This window comes from Pseudophryne corroboree, chromosome 7, assembly GCF_028390025.1.
Source record: "Pseudophryne corroboree isolate aPseCor3 chromosome 7, aPseCor3.hap2, whole genome shotgun sequence".
Taxonomy (NCBI): domain Eukaryota; kingdom Metazoa; phylum Chordata; class Amphibia; order Anura; family Myobatrachidae; genus Pseudophryne; species Pseudophryne corroboree.
The window spans coordinates 102,834,418-102,859,893 of NC_086450.1; the positions used below are offsets into that span (position 1 = coordinate 102,834,418).

The 25,476-nt window shown below is 46.8% G+C and overlaps 1 protein-coding gene across 1 annotated transcript in view; it reads right to left on the reverse strand.

Moving 5' to 3' along the window:
* The window catches only part of MYO3B (myosin IIIB), a 625,340-nt gene extending 607,970 nt beyond the window's left edge, over positions 1 to 17,370 (reverse strand). The window contains exon 1 of the mRNA XM_063933501.1: positions 17,276 to 17,370. Within this exon, the coding sequence (XP_063789571.1) occupies positions 17,276 to 17,319 (44 nt within the window). The 5' untranslated portion in view covers positions 17,320 to 17,370. The remainder of the gene's footprint in view (positions 1 to 17,275) is intronic.
* Between the last annotated feature and the right edge of the window lie 8,106 nt (positions 17,371 to 25,476).

The window sequence follows — 25,476 nt, forward strand, 5'->3', positions numbered from 1 at the left end:
TCTTCTTAATAAGCGCTACATTGCTGAAATCCATCTTTTTAAAAACTCTTGTAGGAGTGTGATTCCAGTCTTCTTAATAGAATTTGTAAACCGCGGTAACAATAAATTAGTTCCTAGAACGGAAGGTCTGTGATTAAAAATACAGATGAAGAGGGTTATCCATTAAAGAGTGATGGTACTGACAGAATACCAGCACAGAGCACACTTCCTAGGTATTCTTAGTGCGTTCACATTACCTAACACTTGTAGATAATTGTGTCAATTATAACACTCAAAGACATAATGACTTATTTCTTAAAGTGACAGTATATATCTATATAATAACAAGTTTTAAACAAAGATCTGAAAAATGCTATGCAGTACATTGAGGCAGAAGTATTAAGCCTGGAGAAGTAATAAAGCAGTGATAAGTGCAAGGTGATAGGAGCTGATTGGCTGGTGCGTTATCACCTTGCACTTATCACTGCTTTATCACTTCTCCAGGCTTAATATATCTGCCCCAGAGTGTTTAAAAGGAAAAGCCACACAACCCTGTTTGCCATATACAATTGATAAGATAATTAGCAATTTATGAATTTATATTTATATTCTTCTGCCTTTTTGTGGAAAATAAGTATAAACAGAGTTAGAAATACCCTCCAACATGACCCATTCCACTAGGTACAAAATTCTTTGTTCCTGGTCTTCCTTGCCAGTGGCAGTTGCAGAGGTGAGGCTGGGGGCGTGCCAGGGAAAAGTAGGCATGGCCTCATAACTATATATTATGTTATAAAATTATAAATATATATAGCGTATTATCGCACCCCCTCCTACACACATAATTGGCAGCCTTACACATAATGGCCACAGTAGTCCTCCTTACATGTAATGCCCCCAGTATAGTGCCAGATACATGTAATACTCCCAGTATAGTGGCAGTTACACATAATGCCTTCAGTAGTGCCAGATACACGTAATTCCCACTGTAGTGGCAGATACATGTAATGCCCCCGATATAGTGCTAGATACACATAATGCTCCCAGTAGTGCTAGATACATGTAATACCCCCAGCAGTGCCAGATACATATAATGCCCCAAGTAGTGCCAGATACATATAATGCCCCAGTAGTGCCAGACACACCTAATACCCCAGCAGTTAGATACACATAATACTCCCAGTAGTGCCAGATATATGTAATGTCACCAGTAGTGCCAGATACACATAATACCCCCAGAAGTGCCAGATACACGTAATGCCCCAGTAGTGCCAGATACACTTAATACCTCCAGCAGTGCCAGATACATGTAATGCCCCCAGTAGTGCCAGAAACACATTATACCCTCAGTAGTGCTAGATACACATTATACCCAGTAGTGCCAGATACACGTAATGCCCCCAGTAGTGCCAGTTACATGTAATGCCCCCAGTAGTGCTTCTGCCACCGCCACTGCTTGTGTCTGAGAGGAGGAGAGCACAACATGCGCCTCTCCTGCCCCTCACTGAAATCTGGTCTCTGGCGGCCAAAGCTTGCGGCCCGGCAGCCATTTAGGAGCCGCTGCTGCGGTCTGCGAGCTCTGATTGGCTGATAGCCAGCACCACATTAGAAACGGCCAGGCAGCCTTAGTAACCTGGCACCGGCGTGGCCACTCCTAAGGAACATGCCTGGAGCCCTCGAGAGGAGGGGCCCGGATGGAGACTGCACACTGGCCCCTCCTCTCAATACGCCCCAGGCTACATATCATTGTTGTCTAGGTAATTCACTTCTCCACTGGCATTCAATTGTCTGATAAAGTCTATATATTCAGTCACTTTCTTCTCCCCCTGGTAACTTGTATGTGGTTTACATACAGTATCTAATACAATGGGGGATCTCCAATTAGATGTGACACGTTTTTGGCGGATCAAAACAGCCGGATATCACAATTTTTGACCAATGGTCATTATTGCAGTACCAATTAGATGGCGTTTTGATCTTCTGAGTGGCCAAAAATTAACCCGCGATCATGCGATAGTACATGGGATCCGGGATAAGCTCCCAATCCCATGTGTTATCGCAGCTTCAGTGGCCATTTATCACGGATTATGCTTTGGGTTGCTGAGGCACCCAAAGCATAATCCTCGACAATTGCCGGCATCTGGGGGAAGAGCACGCAGCTTCGGGGCTAATTGGATGGCCCCTGACAATGCAATTACCCACGAATTGGATTCCCCCAATAACTGTTTCTCTCTACATTGCTTTAAACTGTACTTTGCTAAAACAATCAAATATTTTTTATTTTTTTAATGAAGAACACCTAGACATCTTTTGAAGTGCTTTGAATTTATAAAGTGCTAAACCCTCTCATTCTATCAGAAAGATGGGAATCCCTTTCTTGGGCTCCTGCTATTAATAAAACAGTTTAAAAAAACATTATACTTTGTAGGCTTTGGGGCCGATGAATCAAGCAGGATTTTGCTTAAAAAATGCAATTAAATTAATTATAGCATGATAAATGCGACAAAGTAGTATCATCAGTTATATGTATTAAGCAGGAAAGGAAAGGTTTTTTGTGAAAGATGACTGCAATAATTCATATTCTTTTTCTTGAAGATCGCAAAACCTCTGTCTTCAATTGAAAAATAATGTGAGACTTTTGAATTGATCATTTAAATTTTGCGTATCTTTATCAGATTATCTTGCTCCTGTTTATCGCATGCCTCAAATGGCGTAGAAAAAGCTCTTTCATAAGAAGAAGGTTTAGGAGCGGGTGAAAGGCCACCCATATATGGGAAGGCCTCCCATGTTTTCTAGTGCCTCCTTGTCCTTGGAATACTTCATCCCTGTCCAGTTCAATTGGACCTTTAATTATAATTATTTGACACGTGTATATAAATTGACCCACACTACAGGATTTATTTTAATTGATTAATTGTAAATCCTGTATTACTGGCAATGGGTAATCTAAATATTTTTTTTTTCTTTTTCAATGTGAATTAAGAGTAGACGCATGGTACGCTATATAAATTTCAAGGTTTTATTTCTATGTGTTTTTTGGGGGATGTATGGGAATGTTATAATTTGTTCAACTAGGGCTTCTTTCCCAGCACATGTGCTTCAGATTCCGGGGTGTTGGTCAAGGAATTTGCCTTAACAATAAATAAATAATATTGCACATTGAAACTAGTTTTGCAATCCACAGTGATTTTCGGAATGTTGCTTGTAATTCTTTTTTTACATTCCACCGATAATCTTTATTTATGCATTACAAATCTCTGTGATAATAGAGGGATTACTTTCACCAAATAATTATGTGAAAATGATAGATAGGCCCCTTAGTTCCTGGAGAATTTCCAAGGTAAGAGTTTGGTAGCATTAAAGTTGCCATGGGACAGAAATCCCCATTTCCATAAGCCAGGGGTTGGGAGATAGGTACATACAAAACACAACAGGGTATATTTACTAAGTTGTGAGTTTTTTTAGAAGTGGAGATGTTGCCCATAGCAACCAATCAGATTCTAGCTATTATGTTCTAAAAGCAGCTAGATAAATGTAAGTGGAATTTGATTGGTTGCACTTGCTATGGGTAACATCTCCACTTCTAAAAATCTCACAACTTAGTAAATATACCCCATTGTGTATACCTAGTTACTAATGATTTAAGAATTCTAAAGAGAAAAATGTACATTTATCTGTCAGTTGTGGTAAGTTAATACTGTTCTTATCTCCACAGAATGCAGGAAGAATCAGTTTCAATGAGGCACCGTGGGAAGCTGCCGGAAGCTTTTGTGCTTAATTGAACCTTGAATGTATATTAATTATAAACATAAATAAAAGGATAATTATATTTCCTACTGAAATTGTAGCTTTTGGTTGAAATTGAGATAAGAAAATAAAGGGGCAAACTCAACAACGAGTGATATTCTTGTTATCATTCATTCTGAATGATAAATGGTACTCCAGTCAATCAGCTCCTGGAGCACTATTTATAATTCGTAACGAGTATTAAATCTGACCAAAGTTCTATTTACCATGGTTCCTCAAAGGTCCAAAGTTGTGATCGTCCATGCTGCTACCACCGTCAGTGGTGCAGAGAGAGGGAGGAGAGGGTACAAATTACTGAGCCTAGGTCTGATGGAGGGGCACAGTGAGGTCCCAGTGGGGGCCCTGGGCTCCGTCCCCCTTACCTGGCAGCAACAGCTCTTCTCCTCAGCTGGGCTGCTGTGTGGCCATGAAGGTTGTTAAAATACAATTTTTTGCAGTGATTTTTCCTAAGGGTGCATAACCACGCCTCCTGTGATTAGGCCACGCCCCCTGAAAATTACCTGGGCCCGGCTCTCTACTGCCCTGACCACAGTCATAGGCAACCTGATACACTTCAGTGGCCGCACTGGGCAGCCCAATAGCCTTCAAAAGGACCTCACATTACTCTTAATGTGCATAGTAAATTAATTTAATACATTTAATTAATGAACGAGACACTCATCTGTACAGAGGCGTAGCTAGGGTTTTTGGAGCCCAGGGCAAGATGGAAAATGGCGCCCCCCCCAAAAAAAAAAAAAAAAACACCAAAAGAAGCATGTGTGCACGCAAAAAACAGGCGTGGTCACACACCAGAAGGGGTGTGGCCACGCGCCAGAAGGGGTGTGGCCACTGAAAATGGCCCACAGTGCCAGATACAATGCCCCACAGTGCCGGATACATGCCCCACAGTGCCAGATACATGCCCCAGTGCCAGATACATGCCCCAGTGCCAGATACATGCCCCACAGTGCCAGTTACATTGCCCCACAGTGCCAGATACATTGCCCCACAGTGCCAGATACATGCCCCACAGTGCCAGATACATTGCCCCACTGTGCCAGATACATTGCCCCACTGTGCCAGATACATTGCCCCACTGTGCCAGATATATGCCCCACTGTGCCAGATACATTGCCCCACTGTGCCAGATACATGCCCCACTGTGCCAGATACATTGCCCCACTGTGCCAGATACATGACCCACTGTGCCAGATACATTGCCCCACTGTGCCAGATACATGCCCCACTGTGCCAGATACATTGCCCCACTGTGCCAGATACATGCCCCACAGTGCCAGATACATTGCCCCACAGTGCCAGTTACATTGCCCCACAGTGCCAGATACATTGCCCCACTGTGCCAGATACATTGCCCCACAGTGCCAGATACATGCCCCACTGTGCCAGATACATTGCCCCACTGTGCCAGATACATTGCCCCACTGTGCCAGATACATGCCCCACTGTGCCAGATACATTGCCCCACTGTGCCAGATACATGCCCCACAGTGCCAGATACAATGCCCCACAGTGCCAGATACATTGCCCCACAGTGCCAGATACATTGCCCCACAGTGCCAGATACATTGCCCCACAGTGCCAGATACATGCCCCACTGTGCCAGATACATTGCCCCACTGTGCCAGATACATGCCCCACTGTGCCAGATACATTGCCCCACTGTGCCAGATACATGCCCCACTGTGCCAGATACATGCCCCACAGTGCCGGATACATTGCCCCACTGTACCAGATACATGCCCCACTGTGCCAGATACATGCCCCACTGTGCCAGTTACATGCCCCACTGTGCCAGATACATGCCCCACTGTGCTCCCCCGAGTCCCCCCCCCCCCTGCCGGTCACTCACCGCCTGTTGTGTCTACGTGAGGGGAGGAGAGCGCAGCGTAGCGCCTCTCCTTCTCTTCACCGCTCCAGGTCTCCGGCGGCTGTGTGGCGCTGGTTCGCCAGCCAATCAGAGCTCGCGGACCGGCAGCCAATCAGGAGCCGGTCCGCAAGCTCTGATTGGCTAACGCCGGAGACCGGACACACGCAGCGCTGCTGGCAGCGGCGGTGAGGGGAGAGAGAGACGCTGCGCTCTCCTCCCCTCACATTGCGGTGTAATGGGGGCGAGTGGGGCATGATGCCCTGGCCGCCGGCGGCGCCCCCATCTCCTGGGCCTGCCAAGGCGCCCAGGGCACGTGCCCCACTCGCCTTACCCTAGTTACGCCTCTGCATCTGTAATAACATATTGGCAGGCATTTTATACAAGCGTTCCAAGCTTTGCACTGTAACAAGCAAATATAACAAAAAAGCAGGAAGGAGCTCGGGGCTGCAAGTGAAGGCTTGGCGTGCCGAATGCTGCTCCAGGGCTGCCTACTGCCCAGCACTGTGCTACCTTTTTCTGGATTCAATCAGGTAACTGTGTTGTAAAATAAGATTTTACTCACCGGTAAATCTATTTCTCGTAGTCCGTAGTGGATGCTGGGGACTCCGTAAGGACCATGGGGAATAGCGGCTCCGCAGGAGACTGGGCACAGCTAAGAAAGATTTAGGACTACCTGGTGTGCACTGGCTCCTCCCACTATGACCCTCCTCCAGACCTCAGTTAGGATACTGTGCCCGGAAGAGCTGACACAATAAGGAAGGATTTTGAATCCCGGGTAAGACTCATACCAGCCACACCAATCACACCGTATAACTCGTGATATTATACCCAGTTAACAGTATGAACATAACAGAGCCTCTCAACAGATGGCTCAACAATAACCCCTTTTAGGTAACAATAGCTATATACAAGTATTGCAGACAGTCCGCACTTGGGACGGGCGCCCAGCATCCACTACGGACTACGAGAAATAGATTTACCGGTGAGTAAAATCTTATTTTCTCTGACGTCCTAGTGGATGCTGGGGACTCCGTAAGGACCATGGGGATTATACCAAAGCTCCAAAACGGGCGGGAGAGTGCGGATGACTCTGCAGCACCGAATGAGAGAACTCAAGGTCCTCCTCAGCCAGGGTATCAAATTTGTAGAATTTTGCAAACGTGTTTGCCCCTGACCAAGTAGCAGCTCGGCAAAGTTGTAAAGCCGAGACCCTTCGGGCAGCCGCCCAAGAAGAGCCCACTTTCCTCGTGGAATGGGCTTTTACAGATTTAGGGTGCGGCAGTCCAGCCGCAGAATGTGCAAGTTGAATCGTGCTACAGATCCAGCGAGCAATCGTCTGCTTAGAAGCAGGAGCACCCAGCTTGTTAGGTGCATACAGGATAAATAGCGAGTCAGTCTTCCTGACTCCAGCTGTCCTGGAAACATATACTTTTCAGGGCCCTGACTACGTCCAGTAACTTGGAATCCTCCAAGTCCCAAGTAGCCGCAGGCACCACAATAGGTTGGTTCACATGAAAAACTGATACGTCCTTAGAAAGGAATTGGGAACGAGTCCTCAATTTCGCCTTTCCCATATAAAATACAGATAAGGGCTTTTGTCAATTCTGATACACGCCTGGCCGATGCCAAGGCCCACAGAATGACCACTTTCCACGTGAGGTATTATAGCTCCACGGATTTAAGTGGCTCAACCCAATGCGACTTCAGGAAATCCAACACCACGTTGAGATCCCACGGTGCCACTGGAGGCACAAACGGGGGCTGACTATGCAGCCCTCCCTTAACAAAAGTCTGAACTTCAGGCAGTGAAGCCAGTTCCATTTTGGAAGAAAATCGATAGAGCCGAAATCTGGACCTTAATGGAACCCAATTGTAGGCCCATAGTCACCTCTGACTGTAGGAAGTGCAGAAATCGACCTAGCTGAAATTTCTCCTTTGGGGCCTTCCTGGCCTCACAGTACGCAACATATTTCCGCCATATGCGGTGATAATGGTTAGCGTTCACTTCTTTCCTAGCTTTAAATAGCGTAGGGATAACTTCCTCCGGAATGCCCTTTTCCTTCAGGATCCGGCGTTCAACCGCCATGCCGTCCAACGCAGCCGCGGTACGTCTTGGAACAGACAGGCCCCCTGCTGCAGCAGGTCCTGTCTGAGCGGCAGAGGCCATGGGTCCTCTGAGATCATTTCTTAGAGTTCTGGTTACCAAGCTCTTCTTGGCCCACCCGGAACAATGAGTATAGTTCTTACTCCTCTCCTTCTTATTATTCTCATTACCCTGGGTAAGAGAGGCAGAGAAGGGAACACATACACCGACTGGTACACCCACGGTGTTACCAGAGCGTCCACAGCTATCGCCTGAGGGTCCTTGACCTGGCGCAATATCTTTGTAACTTTTAGTTGAGGCGGGACGCCATCATGTCCACCTGTGGCCTTTCCCAATGGTGTACAATCATTTGGAAGACTTCTGGATGAAGTCCCCACTCTCCCGGGTGGAGGTCGTGTCTTCTGAGAAAGTCTGCTTCTCAGTTGTCCACTCCGGGAATGAACACTGCTGACAGTGCTAACACATGATTTTCCGCCCATCGGAGAATCCTTGTGGCTTCTGCCATCGCCATCCTGCTTCATGTGCCGCCCTGTCGTTTACATGAGCGATTGCGTGATGTTGTCTGACTGGATCAGCACCGGCCGGTGTTGAAGCAGGGGTCTAGCCTGACTTAGGGAATTGTAAATGGCCCTTAGTTCCAGAATATTTATGTGTAGGGAAGTCTCCTGACTTTTCCATAGCCTTGGAAGTTTCTTCCCTGTGTGACTGCCCCCCAGCCTCGAAGGCTGGCATCCGTGGTCACCAGGACCCAGTCCTGTATGCCGAATCTGCGGCCCCCTAGAAGATGAGCACTCTGCAGCCACCACAACAGCGACACCCTGGCCCTTGGAGACAGGGTTATCCGCCGATGCATCTGAAGATGCGACCCGGACCACATGTCCAACAGATCCCACTGGAAAATCCTTGTATGGGACCTGGCGAATGGAATTCCTTCGTAAGAAGCTACCATCCTTCCCAGGGCTCGCGTGCATTGATGCACCGACACCTGTATACGTATTAGGAGGTCTCTGTCTAGAGATGACAACTCCTTGGACTTCTCCTCCGGGAGAAACCCTTTTTATCCTGTTCTGTGTCCAGAACCATACTCAGGAACAGTAGACGCGTCGTAGGAACCAGCTGCGACTTTGGATATTCAGAATCCAGCCGTGCTGTTGTAGCACTTCCCGAGATAGTGCTACTCCGCCGAACAACTGCTCCCTGGACCTCGCCTTTATAAGGAGATCGTCCAAGTACGGGATAATTATTTCGGCCATTACCTTGGTAAATAACTCGGTGCCGGGGACAGACCAACGGCAACGTCTGGAATTGGTAATGACAATCCTGTACCACAATTTTGAGGTACTCCTGGTGAAGAGGGTAAATAGGGACATGCAGGTAAGCATCCTTGATGTCCAGTGATACCATGAAATTCTCCAGGCTTGCAATAATCGCCCTGAGCGATTCCATTTCGAACTTGAACCTTCGTATATAAGTGTTCAAGGCTTTAAATTTTAGAATGGGTCTCACCGAACCGTCTGGTTTCGGTACCACAACATTTTGGAATAGTAACCCCGGCCTTGTTAAAGGAGGGGTACCTTGATTTCACCTGCTGGAGGTGCAGCTTGTGAATTGCCACCAGTACTACCTTTCTCCGAGGGCAGCAGGCAAGGCTGAGGTGAGGTAACGGCGAGGGGGAGTCGCCTCGAACTCCAGCCTGTATCCCTGTGATACTATTTGCAGAACCTAGGGATCCACCTGTGGGCAAACCCACTGGTCCCTGAAGTTCCCGAGACGCGCCCCTACCGCACCTGTCTCCACCTGTGGAGCCCCAACGTCAAGCGGTGGACTCAGAGGAAGCGGGGGAAGATTTTTGATCCTGGGAACTGGCTGCTGGTGGTTTTTTCCTTCTTCCCTTGTCTCTGTGCAGAAAGGAAGCGCATTTGACCCGCTTGCTTTTCTGAAGCCGAAAGGACTGTACCTGAAAATACGGTGCTTTCTTAGGCTGTGAGGAAACCTGAGGTAAAAAAATTTCTTCCCAGCTGTTGCTGTGGATACGAGGTCCCAGAGACCATCCCCAAACAATTCCTCACCCTTATAAGGCAGAATCTCCATGTGCCTTTTATAGGCAGCATCACCTGTCCACTGTCGGGTTTCTAATACCCTCCTGGCAGAATGGACATTGCATTTATTCTGGATGCCAGCCGGCAAATATCCCTCTGTGCATCCTTTATATATAAGACGACGTCTTTAATATGCTCTATGTTAGCAAACTATTATCCCTGTCTTAGAGTATTAATATTATCTGACAGGGTATCAGACCACGCTGCAGCAGCACTATTTATGCTGAGGCAATTGCAGGTCTCAGTATATAACCTGAGTGTGTATATACAGACTTCAGAATAGCCTCCTGTTTTTTATCAGCAGGCTCCTTCAAGGTGGCCGTATCCTAAGACGGCAGTGCCACCTTTTTTGACAAACGTGTGAGCACCTTATCCACCCTAAGGGATATCTCCCAACGTGACCTATCCTCTGGCGGGAAAGGGTACGCCATCAGTAACTTTTTAGAAATTACCAGTTTCTTATTGGGGGAACCCATGCTACTTTACACACTTCATTCATTCATCTGATGGGGGAACAAAACACTGGCTGCTTTTTCTCCCCAAAAATAAAACCCCTTTTATGTGGTACTTGGGTTCATGTCAGAAATGCGTAACACATTTTTCATTGCCGAGATCATGTAACGGATGTTCCTAGTGGATTGTGTATATGTCTCAACCTCGTCGACACTGGAGCCAGACTCCGTGTCGACATCTGTGTCTGCCATCTGAGGTAACGGGCGCTTTTTTGAGCCCCTGATGGCCTTTGAGACGCCTGGGCAGGCGCGGGCTGAGAAGCCGGCTGTCCCACAGCTGTTTTACGTCATCCAGCCTTGTAAGGAGTTGACATTGTCGGTTAATACCTTCCACCTATCTATCCACTCTGGTGTCGGCCCCACAGGGGACGACATCCCATTTATCGGCCTCTGCTCCACCTCCACGTAACCTTCCTCATCCCACATGTCGACACAGCCGTACCGACACACAGCACACACACAGGGAATGCTCTGACTGAGGACAGGACCCCACAAAGTCCTTTGGGGAGACAGAGAGAGAGTATGCCAGCACACACCAGAGCGCTATATAATGCAGGGATTAACACTAACTGAGTGATTTTTCCCCCAATAGCTGCTTGTATAAACAATATTGCGCCTAAATTTAGTGCCCCCCCTCTCTTTTTAACCCTTTGAGCCTGAAAACTACAGGGGAGAGCCTGGGGAGCTGTCTTCCAGCTGCACTGTGAAGAGAAAATGGCGCCAGTGTGCTGAGGGAGATAGCTCCGCCCCTTTTTTTTCGCGGACTTTTCTCCCGCTTTTTTATGGATTCTGGCAGGGGTATTTATCACATATATAGCCTCTGGGGCTATATATTGTGATATATTTGCCAGCCAAGGTGTTTTTATTGCTGCTCAGGGCGCCCCCCCCCCCCCCCCCCAGCGCCCTGCACCCTCAGTGACCGGAGTGTGAAGTGTGTATGAGGAGCAATGGCGCACAGCTGCAGTGCTGTGCGCTACCTGGTGAAGACTGATGTCTTCTGCCGCCGATTTTCCGGACTCTTCTTGCTTCTGGCTCTGTAAGGGGGCCGGCGGCGCGGCTCTGGGACCGAACATCAATGGCCGGTTCCATGCGGTCGATCCCTCTGGAGCTAATGGTGTCCAGTAGCCTAAGAAGCCCAAGCTACCACCAGTTAGGTAGGTTCGCTTCTTCTCCCCTTAGTCCCTCGCTGCAGTGAGTCTGTTGCCAGCAGATCTCACTGTAAAATAAAAAACCTAAAATATACTTTCTCTCTAGGAGCTCAGGAGAGCCCCTAGTGTGCATCCAGCACAGGATTCTAACTGAGGTCTGGAGGAGGGTCATAGTGGGAGGAGCCAGTGCACACCAGGTAGTCCTAAATCTTTCTTAGCTGTGCCCAGTCTCCTGCGGAGCCGCTATTCCCCATGGTCCTTACGGAGTCCCCAGCATCCACTAGGACGTCAGAGAAATTACTTTCTTCTGTGAAGCTCTTGGTGAAGGCTCATACTACTTTTCAACTGCCGCAATAGCCCAGGTTATTGCCAGGTCCAAGGGCTTAGCTACCATAGGTGCAGGCAGTGCAGCTGCTATGGGGCCCAGAGCTGAAGGGGCCCACATTCCCTGTCAAAGTTACATGTGTTATATATATTTATGCTATTGGGTGGTACGCAGGGGTCCTTTCAAACTGTGTCCTTGGGGCCTGCTATATATCCAGGTATGCCCTTGGACCTGCTCATTGTAGTGTGGTATGAAATGAACTGGAGGGCATTTTAATGTTATATAATGTGAACCGAGGCACTGTAATGAGGCACAATATGAACAGGGAGCACTATATCATAATGTGAATTGGGGGTACTGTGCGGCATAATGTGTACTGGCAGCTCTGAAATGTGAGATAGGGTGAACTTAAGCACTACTATGACTGATAAAAGAAACTAGGGCACTACTAAGGGGCATAACATTAAATACAGCTATACTATGGTTCAGAAAATGAGCTAGGGCACTATTATAGGGCATAAAATTAACAACTGCTCCAGAGAAGTGTCTCTCTAGAAGCATTGGGATGGGGCCCCTTCAAAAGGTTGCTATGGGGTCCACAAAGTTCTGGCTACGCCCCTGGCCAGGTCTACTTGGGTCATAGCTTGGTGGAAAAGGGTCCTTGAAATACAACCAGAGTCCACTGACCAGAGAATTTGTCCCGGACAGCTACCAGGGTCGGACCCAGGTGACAGTGCAGTGTAAATGGCGCTTCCCGGGTAACACTAAAATTATAGGGAGAGCCGGATAACTGTCAATTGGAGATCTCCAAGCGCCGGCAGAACAGAAAGACTGCACAGGGCTGCAGTGTGAGAGGGGTCTAGCCGCCAATATGCCAGGTCCAGACTGCAATGTGATCCAGCTGTGACATGGGTTGGACCATGTTCAAAAACCTGGGTCAGACTCAGCATTTTGGTGGAAAAGGGTTATCAGTCACAACACCACATTCACTCTGATTGGCTGCAAGACACCTCCACTTCTCCTCCTTAGAAAATTTGATAAATCTCCCTCTTATACCCTTTTTCCACTGCCGCAATAACCTGGGTTATTGCCAGGTCTATCTTAGTCGTGGCTCAGTGTAAAATGGTCCTTGAAAAATAATTTGGGTCGAGTGACCCAGGAATCGGACCCTGCTACTACCAGGGTCAGACAAGGATAAGGGTGCCGTGTAAACGGCATGACCCAGGTTATCCGACATGGGTTATGCTTAAAAGCTGCTGATTGACTGTGCATGCAGAGGTCCGCCTCAAGGGAGTGTCTGTGAGTGCCATGCAGGGCAGACAGGGCTTCAGTGTAAACAAGGTTAACCCGGGAATAACCTGGGTCCAAGGTGAACTGAAAACTACGGGGTCTAACCTGGGTTAGATCTGTGTCCACAAACTGCGGTCGGACCTGGGTTTTTGGTGGAAAAGTGGTATTAGTGACAGAGTGCTCAACCACCAGTAAAATCTGTAATACTGGGCTAACAATAGACCCAACAGAAGTAGAATTTTGAACTGTTTCTTATTTCTCTTTTTTTTTTTACTGTATGTGGAGTTATCCTTTAGTTGCATGACTTGCCGTACCCATATCCCAAAATAATAAATAAGGCAACTTGCTGTCCACTTTGTCTGAGAATTCTGCATGCGGCTGAAGTGATCAGACATATTTATTGATATTTACTGTCTAAGCCCAGCGCACAATGATAAATAGCACACATTTCAGCTTTCCCGCTTGTACTCAGAGATAATAAGATGATTGATTTAACTTATGACACAGTGGTCAATTATCATCTGTGTTCTAGATATTCTATAGTGCAGAAAGCATTTGTTTCTGTATTGATCTAGTTCTGAACTATACCATTTACTGGCTGCTACTAATCTTCTGAATGTGTCTAATAAATACACTGAAATTAGAAAAAAAAAAGAACTTGATTGTTTTCTTTCTAAATAAATAGGCTTTGAAGAGTTTTTCATATGTGGTCTAATTTGTCAGGAGTTATACTGGAGAGTGTTACTTATTTTGCATTTCAGTGTCTTTATTTAGCATGAGAGAGAGGGGCCTATTTATCATCATTCTCATCCAAGGATGCGGATGTGAGGTAATAAAATTGCCCATATTCGCACTGCGATAATTGAATACACTGCACGGATGTATCAAATATCGCATGGAAAAATACCCCGATGTCATGCTGCGCATGCGCTACCACCGCCACTGCGTCAACCCTTCACCCCCCTACCCCCCACCGCGTGGACCGGCTCCCAGGACTGGTGAGTATCTCGACCTGCAGGTCAATATACTCACCATTCCAGGGAGCCGGTCCACACTGATCCTTCAGGGCTGCCAGGCACCGGATCCTGTGCGCTGCAGTCACTTTACTGCACCAGGGGTCACAGCGCAGCACATGGAGGACCCGGCGCCTAGTAGCCCGCACAAGAGCGCCGATCACCGGCTCCTGGATGGGTAAGTATGGTTTTGGGTTTTTTTTCTATTTACTTTTTTTCTTTTTACAAGTGATCAGCTTATATGTCCATACATAGCTGATCACCGGAGCCCGGTCCCCGCACAGCTTTTTTTTTAGTAAAAATAATGTTAATAAATAGGCCTCTAAATCGGAAACTGGTTTTACTCATGTGAACCTTTCTAGTGAAGTCATTTTTGGAGAAAACCCCAAAATATTAGGAATCCCCTAATGCACTATGGAGGGACCAGAACAAATATTGGAGAGATTTCTTTGGGAGCTGCAAAGTTGCTGCATTTATCAAGCCCTGGAATGCGATGGGAATGGCGATACCCTATAGCAGCCTATGGGCTCCCTCTCTGCTATTAGTGGTGCATGCACCGGCAGATCGCAACCCACAACCCACTGGCCACCAGGGACCCAAACACTGTAGAATTGTGATAACTTTACACTATCACGCTGCTTCCAGCTCTTATTGGAGTCCGTCTTCAGGCAACAGTAAATTTGCATGTAAATATTTAACATTCACATTAAAAATGCAGATTGTGATAAATATGCCCCTTAGTGTTTAAAGTCTACAGGTATACACCAAGATAAAGCAAACTGTAAATTAAATGAAGGTTACAAAATGTATATTACAATGAAGTATTTTCCCATTGATAGCGTATGTCCTGAGTTAATGAAACATTCCAGTATTCTTGGGGTTACGGAGCTAGGAAGGCTCAGTTGGTCATTGTTTGATCTTCCATGGCTAGAGGAATAGACCTCATTGAGTATGTTGGGATACTGCATGTTTGGCAGAGGTTACAGTATGAAAGATCCATCATTTTCTGATGTTTCTCCACAGTCACACTGGGATGGAAGTCTGAGTGAAAGACATCTTAAGAAAAGGTCAACCATGGATAAAAGAAATTCTAAACAACTGCCGAGACAGCACTTTCCATTATCATAAACAATACATCAGCTGATGGGATTTCTAATGCAAAACAATAGTTTTACATCACTCCAATCCAGTTGTACTCACGTACTATCTGCGCCATGCAGCATTGGAGCTACTGGTGGCTTGTTGGGTTCCAACATTGTATCAAACATCTGATTTTGATGTATGGTAAAAGGGTGGTTAAAAGGTTAAAAAGATGCAGCCATGTATAGAAGCTAGATGGAAAATACTGTATGATATTATTGGTTAATACTGGTAGCCTGTATTTTGTATACAGTATCTCCACCATACTCTGCAGTACTGCAAAATAAAGGACACAAAATGAGGGTTCCACAAATACAATATGGGTATGGGACTTCTGAATTAAGGGGAGACCATGGAATTCCTACTAAGGATGACACATTTTTGGGGTGGGCTACTAGGAGACGGACACATACGCAGTAAGTGACTATGAAAACGAGTTCTGGAACAGACACTTCCTTATATCACGGGCCTGAGATATGACTCCTGTTGCAAGTGCCCTGACAGACAATTATAATGCACTTCATGCTGTGTCTGTAGTAGATATTTTTCCATTTACTTTCAGCACTTCTAGCAGCAGAAGCCTTCAGCCCTGGCCTTGAGTGCCCTGGAGGAGGGCTACCCCTTTATTGGGAGGGTCCCCACTCCCCCAGGAACCCCCGGCTAGGGCTGACCAGTTGGGGGGTAATGCTATGGCCTCAGGGACCAATATAAACGTGTTTACCTCCGATTGTGGCATTACCTCCATGGCTAGTGGAGCCCGGTGCTGGTTTAAAAAATACGGGGGACCCCTACGTCTTTTTACCCCCGTATTTGTGGAACCAGGACCGGTCCAAGATCCTAGTGCTGGTTATTAAAACACAGGGGGACCTCACGCATTTTTCCTCTGTATATTTAGTACCAGGACTGGGGCTGGTTATGCTTATGATGGGGGACCCCATGCAGTGTTTTTTTCTATTTTTTACCATTTCAACATATTTTAAGAGAGAAGCACTGCAGAGATCTCACTGACATATGCAGGCTTCTCTAAACACACTGCTGAGAGGGATGTCTATGTGAAAAGTGCATTTTGATCTGAGTTTGCACAATTCCCGGCTGTGTTTGCAGATACAATTCTAGGAAAATTCCTGTGTTTCAGTGTTGTACATCTGAGTTTGGTTGTATTTGATCATATGTCCCTGTACACCCGAGTTTGGAACGCCCTCATTACTGAATTACTTTGAGAAGCTCTCAGACATTAAGGGGACTATGTATCATTCAATATTTGCAGCATATCCCCCCAAAACACCAGTTTCCGGGGGATACCACAAATCCTAAATATAACCCCAATGTAGGAAGGAGGGACCGCAGCACATACAGTATGTCCATTTCTTCATTTCTCACAGCAGCACAGCATCCATAGGTCTCTTTGGGGGCTGTGAAGCTGTCAGATTTACCGAGCTCTAGAATGCTTGTCCCCAGCAGCTAAACGCCTTCTGAAGATTCCACAAAACTTACCAAGAGGGGGTTCCTCCCATATCTTCCCCGGCAATGGCCGCTGGTGCTGCATATGTGTGTTTAGTAGACCATGTAGCAGGAATGTGCTTCTGTCCCTGCATGTGTATATTGATACATCTGGGTGGAGCTTCATTTCTTATTGCTACAAATAGTGGTGATAAAATATTACAATTATCAGGTTTCAAACCCGATAACTGATAAATATGCCCCAAGAAGACCTAAGAATAGAAAATGTCTTAAGCTGGGTACATACTGGCTGACATATGGGCAGATTAATCGAACAGCCAATATATTGCGAGCTCGCTGGTGGGTGTGAACCCCGATATGTCTTTGAACGACGTTCACAGACATATTGCTTCGGCTGTGCAGCATGGCCAATGGGCGATATATCTTCAGATATATGAGCGCATCTGGCTGTGTGTACGGGTGGTCCGCTGCCCGCACAGCTGGGTTTCCTGACTGACATGTCGAGCAGTTGATCAGTAGGTGTGTCCACTTACCTGGATCGTGTGCCTAGTCGGCACAATGGCGGCTCTGTCAACATGTCGGCCAGGTGTCCAGGAAGAATGGGAAGATTTCCCAAGGACAGGATGACTCTGAGCTGCCCACAAGTAACACACTGAAGCTGTGAATTCTGCCAAAGGAGATGTCATTAAATAGTAGGGTATGGGTCATTGGGTCGACACAACTTAGGTCGACAGTCATTAGGTCGAACACTAATGGTTGACATGCATTAGGTCGACAGGGTCACTGGGTCGACAGGGTCTAAAGGTCGACATAAGTTTTTTTAACATTTTTTGGTGTCATTTTCTTTGTAAAGTGACGGGGAACCCCAATTACTGCACCGTGTCAGGCAAGGTTACCGTTCCCAATTGTAGTCCACGTGGATCGTAAAGTATTTAAAAGTTAAAAAATTGGAAAAAAATGTGAAAAACTCATGTTGACCTTTTGAGCTGTCGACCTAGTACATGTCGACCTAATGACTATATCGACCTAGTGACTGTCGACTGAATGCACGTCGACCAATAGTGGTCGACCTAATAACCGTATCCCAAATAGTAAATACAAAGAGTAAAAGTTCAGAAATGTGGCATGTTTAATCTTCTACCCCGCAGAGGTTGTGTTAATGTATTACTACTTAGAAATTCAATGAAACATGTAAATTGGCCAGGGGTGATACAACTGTATAATCTATCTACTGTTTACTGCTGGTTAACTCAATGTGAATACATGTTTTGTACTATAAACTTTTTTTAATTTGACTTTTATTGCAGATTTGAATAAATATCACATTATAGGTTATTTACATGTTTCATGTTACATGAATTATTTAATTCAGAGATGGACGGAAGTTTAAAGCCGCATGCAGTCAGCACTGAATCTCCATCCGATCTCTAGGAGGGGAATGCAGGTGGCGTCTCAGTAGAAGAGACCAATGTTGCAAGCTGGGATCCAATATCGCGACCAGTAAGCCTCAGCTTGCGCCGTTGGCCAACAGAAGTGGGGGCTGCAAGACCAGGAAGTCTGCATGGTGACACGCAGACCCTTAGCTCTCCCCTCCTAGAAAACGGGCGACACTGATTTCTAGGAACGCAGTCCTCCCTCCGCCCCCTCCCCACCTTCACAACATTTCTGCCTGTCAATCAGGCAGCAGCAGAGGGGAACTACAGCCATCATCGTAAGGCCCGTTCTCCACATACACAGAACGGGCCTTGCGCAGCCATAGATTCCTGATACTAGGGACACACAGTCACCAGCGCTAGCTATCCGATTGTGATTGACTGATTATGGATTCAATTCTGAAGCTTCAGTCAGTGCTAGTGCCTATCAGGGGTTAAAGTGAGACGGAACTTCTTTCCGTCAGTTCCATTTGGAGACGGAACTAGTTCTGCCTCTGCCGGCTCACCTAACCCAGGGAGATGCTGGGTGCCCGCTGAGCTTTTGTTACCACTGGGTACCCGGCTCTTTCACCATAGCGGCAGCTGGAGCTCACTCCTGAGCTCCAGCTTCCGGCTCTGGCAGTGTGTTCCCAGGAGAGGGCGCCAGACGGACGGCAGCGGTCGGATGCAGGAGCGGGGCTTAAGGTGAGTATTGTGGGGAGGTTTTTTTTGTGTGTGTGTAAGCGGCGCTACTACAGGGGGCAATACTACATGGGGGCATAACTACTAGGGGCAATACTACATGGGGGCATAACTATGGGGGCATTACTACTGGGGCAATACTAATGGAGGCATAACTATGGGGGCAATACTACTAGGGGCATAACTACGGGGGCATTACTACTGGGGGCAATACTACTGGGGGCAATACTACTGGGGGCATAACTCATAACTACAGGGGGCAATACTACATGGGGGCATAACTACTGGGGGCATTACTACATGGGGGCATAACTATGGGGGCAATACTGCTGGGGACATAACTACTGGGGCAATACTACTAGGGGCAATACTACATGGGGGCATAACTATTGGGGCAATATTACTGGGGGCATAACTACTGGGTGCATAACTACGGGGGCATTACTACTGGGGGCATAACTACTGGGGCCATAACCATGGGGGCAATACTACATGGGGGCATAACTATGGGTTCATTACTACTGTGTATTTGGGGTGCTACTACTGTGGGCTTTGAGTATAAGGGGTACCAATGTGTGTCATAACATGAATAAGGGACACTACTATGCGGTGTAATGTGAATACACCACTTTGCGGTATAATTTGAATTGGGGATAGTATTGCCACGCCCCTTTCTTTTTGAGACCACGCTCCTTTTTGGCATGCGCGCAATCCCTTTATTACATAGGTGCCAGACGAGAGGGAGGGGACGAGTTCCACCTCCACCATAGGACCACTTTAAACACTGGTGCCTATTATATATGAATTTGTGGCTGTGTCCTAAATATTCTCACTTTTCCCATCTTTCTTTACACCACTATCCTTCCCATCTGTAATTCATATCAAACATTTAATTCAGAGAGGAGCAGGGTACCAAGATGAGGGCTATCTGGTATCTGGCAATGTAAAGGAGGTGTGACCACATCCCAGAGGTACCACTCCCACACAGGGTGTGCCGAGAGTGACCATGGGCCCAGGCGCTGAGGCGGCGTGGCTAAATCCAGGGAGGTGTAGTCGCCCCTGTCCCTGCATGTGAACAATGATTCTGGAAATCATTGGGACAAAAACTAGATTAATAAAAGGGCCCCTAAAAGCCAAAAAATCCAACATAACACCTAAACTGTGTAAAACAAGATAAGCGTTAAGCGTGGTACATACTTTTCTGGTAATTAAATTACTACACAGGGCACGGCACATCAAGAAAATGACAAAACGTGCAGCAACATTTAGATCACACGCAATATGGAAATATGAGAAGCACCGTTTTCATCTATCATAGCAAACTGTAAGAAGCTCTGTATTGACAAATGCATAACTAATGCAAATAAATGAGTCAATTATCTATAATGGCCAAAGGCTCACCACAATGTGCCCTGATGTTTTAATTTAAACAAATGGAATGCTGGTTATTAATGTTTCTTCAGCCCATCATTTCACAGGCATAAATAATGCTCTCTAAACCCTGAACATTATCACTAGGAATTATATTCCGAAAATATGTACTCACGTGCTAACCATATCTGCAGAGCCAACTCAAATTACAGCTCTCTTTAAATTGTTTATACTTAATACATTTCTCTTGTTCTATGCTTCATTAACTCATGATCTATTGCAAAGGAAACATGATTAAAAATTGCTTGCATAGATGATTAAATAACAAAAAATGCAGATTGCATAATCTGAGGTCAAGAAATTCACAGTGAACGATTTAGAAGGAAGAGACAATTGTTTGCAGTATTCTAAGATTTTCTTGAAAGAAAGAAAAAATAAGATTTTACTTACCGATAAATCTATTTCTCGTAGTCCGTAGTGGATGCTGGGGACTCCGTCAGGACCATGGGGATTAGCGGCTCCGCAGGAGACAGGGCACAAAACTAAAGCTTTAGGATCAGGTGGTGTGTACTGGCTCCTCCCCCCATGACCCTCCTCCAAGCCTCAGTTAGGATACTGTGCCCGGACGAGCGTACACAATAAGGAAGGATATTGAATCCCGGGTAAGACTCATACCAGCCACACCAATCACACCGTATAACTTGTGATCTAAACCCAGTTAACAGTATGACAAACGTAGGAGCCTCTGAACAGACGGCTCACAACAATAACAACCCGATTTTTTTGTAACAATAACTATGTACAAGTATTGCAGACAATCCGCACTTGGGATGGGCGCCCAGCATCCACTACGGACTACGAGAAATAGATTTATCGGTAAGTAAAATCTTATTTTCTCTGACGTCCTAAGTGGATGCTGGGGACTCCGTCAGGACCATGGGGATTATACCAAAGCTCCCAAACGGGCGGGAGAGTGCGGATGACTCTGCAGCACCGAGTGAGAGAACTCCAGGTCCTCCTCAGCCAGGGTGTGCCCCTGACCAAGTAGCAGCTCGGCAAAGTTGTAAAGCCGAGACCCCTCTGGCAGTCGCCCAAGATGAGCCCCCTTCCTTGTGGAAAGGGCATTTATATATTTTGGCTGTGGCAGTCCTGCCACAGAATGTGCAAGCTGAATTGTACTACACATTCAACTAGCAATCGTCTGCTTAGAAGCAAGAGCACCCAGTTTTTTGGGTGCATACAGGATAACTGCAAGTCAGTTTTCCTGACTCCAGCCGTCCTGGAAATCTATATTTTCAGGGCCCTGACAACATCTAGCAACTTGGAGTCCTCCAAGTCTCTAGTAGCCGCAGGTACCACAATAAGCTGGTTCAGATGAAACGCTGACACCACCTTAGGGAGAAACTGGGAACGAGTCCGCAGCTCTGCCCTGTCCGAAAGGACAATCAGATATGGGCTTTTGTGAGACAAAGCCGCCAATTCTGACACTCGCCTGGCCGAGGCCAGGGCCAACATCATGGTCACTTTCCATGTGAGATATTTCAAATCCACAGATTTGAGCGGTTTAAACCAACGTGATTTGAGGAATCCCAGGACTACGTTGAGATCCCACAGTGCCACTGGAGGCACAAAAGGGGGTTGTATATGCAGTACTCCCTTGTCAAATTTCTGGACTTCAGGAACTGAAGCCAATTCTTTCTGGAAGAAAATCGACAGGGCCGAAATTTGAACCTTAATGGACCCCAATTTGAGGCCCATAGACACTCCTGTTTGCAGGAAATGCAGGAATCGACCGAGTTGAAATTTCTTCGTGGGGCCTTCCTGGCCTCACACCACGCAACATATTTTCGCCACATGTGGTGATAATGTTGTGCGGTCACCTCCTTCCTGGCTTTGACCAGGGTAGGAATGACCTCTTCCGGAATGCCTTTTTTTTCTTAGGATCCGGCGTTCAACCGCCATGCCGTCAAACGCACCCGCGGTAAGTCTTGGAACAGACATGGTACTTGCTGAAGCAAGTCACTTCTTATCGGCAGAGGCCCTGAGTCCTCTGTGAGCATCTCATGAAGTTCCGGGTACCAAGTCCTTCTTGGCCCATCCGGAGCCACGAGTATAGTTCTTACTCCTCTACGTCTTATAATTCTCAGTACCTTTGGTATGAGAAGCAGAGGAGGGAACACATACACCGACTGGTACACCCATGGTGTTACCAGAACGTCCACAGCTATTTCCTGAGGGTCTCCTGACCTGGCGCAATACCTGTCCAGTTTTTTGTTCAGGCGGGACGCCATCATGTCCACCTTTGGTCTTTCCCAACGGTGCACAATCATGTGGAAAAAACTTCTCGATGAAGTCCCCACTCTCCCGGGTGGAGGTCGTGCTGAGGAAGTCTGCTTCCCAGTTGTCCACTCCCGGAATGAAAACTGCTGACAGTGCTATCACATGATTTTCCGCCCAGCGAAGAATCCTTGCAGTTTCTGCCATTGTCCTCCTGCTTCTTGTGCCGCCCTGTCTGTTTACGTGGGCGACTGCCGTGATGTTGTCCCACTGGATCAATACCGGCTGACCTTGAAGCAGAGGTCTTGCTAAGCTTAGAGCATTGTAAATTGCTCTTAGCTCCAGTATATTTATGCGGAGAGAAGTCCCCAGACTTGATCACACTCCCTGGAAATTTTTTCCCTGTGTGACTGCTCCCCAGCCTTTCAAGCTGGAATCCGTGGTCACCAGGACCCAGTCCTGAATGCATAACTGTGGCACTTTAGTAGATGAGCACTCTGCAGCCACCACAGAAGAGACACCCTTGTCCTTGGAGACAGGGTTATCCGCTGATGCATCTGAAGATGCGATCCGGACCATTTGTCCAGCGGATCCCACTGAAAAGTTCTTGCGTGAAATCTGCCGAATGGAATCGCTTCGTAAGAAGCCACCATTTTTCCCAGGACCCTTGTGCAATGATGCACTGACACTTTTCCTGGTTTTTGGAGGTTCCTGACTAGCTCGGATAACTCCCTGGCTTTCTCCTCCGGGAGAAACACCTTTTTCTGGACTGTGTCCAGAATCATCCCTAGGGACAGCAGACGTGTCGTCGGAGACAGCTGCGATTTTGGAATATTTAGAATCCACCCGTGCTGTCGTAGAACTACTTGAGATAGTGCTACTCAGACCTCCAACTGTTCTCTGGACCTTGCCCTTATCAGGAGATCGTCCAAGTAAGGGATAATTAAGACGCCTTTTCTTTGAAGAAGAATCATCATTTCGGCCATTACCTTGGTAAAGACCCGGGGTGCCGTGGACAATCCAAACGGCAGCGTCTGAAACTGATAGTGACAGTTTTGTACCACGAACCTGAGGTACCCTTTGTGAGAAGGGCAAATTTGGACATGGAGGTAAGCATCCTTGATGTCCAGGGACACCATATAGTCCCCTTCTTCCTGGTTCGCTATCACTGCTCTGAGTGACTCCATTTAGAATAGGTCTCACCGAGCCGTCTGGCTTCAGTACCACAATATAGTGTGGAATAATACCCCTTTACTTGTTGTAGGAGGGGTACTTTGATTATCACCTGCTGGGAATACAGCTTGTGAATTGTTTCCAATACTGCCTCCCTGTCGGAGGTAGACGTTGGTAAAGCAAACTTCAGGAACCTGCGAGGGGGAGACGTCTCGAATTTCCAATCTGTACCCCTGGGATACTACTTGTAGGATCCAGGGGTCCACTTGCGAGTGAGCCCACTGCGTGCTGAAACTCTTGAGACGACCCCCCACCGCACCTGTTTGTACGGCCCCAGCGTCATGCTGAGGACTTGGCAGAAGCGGTGGAAGGCTTCTGTTCCTGGGAATGGGCTGCCTGCTGCAGTCTTCTTCCCTTACCTCTATCCCTGGGCAGATATTATGGGGACGAAAGGACTGAGGCTGAAAAGACTATGTCTTTTTCTGCTGAGATGTGACTTGGGGTAAAAAAGGTGGATTTTCTAGCTGTTGCCGTGGCCACCAGGTCCGATGGACCGACCCCAAATAACTCCTCCCCTTTATACGGCAATACTTCCATGTGCCGTTTGGAATCTGCATCACCTGACCACTGTCGTGTCCATAAACCTCGTCTGGCAGATATGGACATCGCACTTACTCTTGATGCCAGAGTTTCGCATATATAGAAATGCATCTTTTAAATGCTCTATAGTCAATAAAATACTGTCCCTGTCAAGGGTATCAATATTTCCAGTCAGGGAATCCGACCAAGCCACCCCAGCGCTGCCCATCCAGGCTGAGGCGATCGCTGGTCGCAGTATAACACCAGTATGTGTGTATATACTTTTTAGGATATTTTCCAACCTCCCATCAGTTGGCTCCTTGAGGGCGTCCGTATCTGGAGACGGTAACGCCACTTGTTTTTATAAGCGTGTGAGCGCCTTATCCACCCTAAGGTGTGTTTCCCAACGCGCCATAACTTCTGGCGGGAAAGGGTATACCGCCAATAATTTTCTATCGGGGGAAACCCACGCATCATCACACACTTCATTTAATTTATCTGATTCAGGAAAAACCACATGTAGTTTTTTCACACTCCACATAATACCCTTTTTTGTGGTACTTGTAGTATCAGAAATATGTAACATCTCCTTCATTGCCCTTAACAAGTAACGTGTGGCCCTAAAGGAAAATACCTTTGTTTCTTCACCGTCGACACTGGAGTCAGTGTCCGTGTCTGTGTCTGTGTCGACCGACTGAGGTAAAAGGACGTTTTAATTAGAGATGAGCGCCTGAAATTTTTCGGGTTTTGTGTTTTGGTTTTGGGTTCGGTTCCGCGGCCGTGTTTTGGGTTCGAACGCGTTTTGGCAAAACCTCACCGAATTTTTTTTGTCGGATTCGGGTGTGTTTTGGATTCGGGTGTTTTTTTCAAAAAACACTAAAAAACAGCTTAAATCATAGAATTTGGGGGTCATTTTGATCCCAAAGTATTATTAACCTCAAAAACCATAATTTACACTCATTTTCAGTCTATTCTGAATACCTCACACCTCACAATATTATTTTTAGTCCTAAAATTTGCACCGAGGTCGCTGTGTGAGTAAGATAAGCGACCCTAGTGGCCGACACAAACACCGGGCCCATCTAGGAGTGGCACTGCAGTGTCACGCAGGATGTCCCTTCCAAAAAACCCTCCCCAAACAGCACATGACGCAAAGAAAAAAAGAGGCGCAATGAGGTAGCTGTGTGAGTAAGATTAGCGACCCTAGTGGCCGACACAAA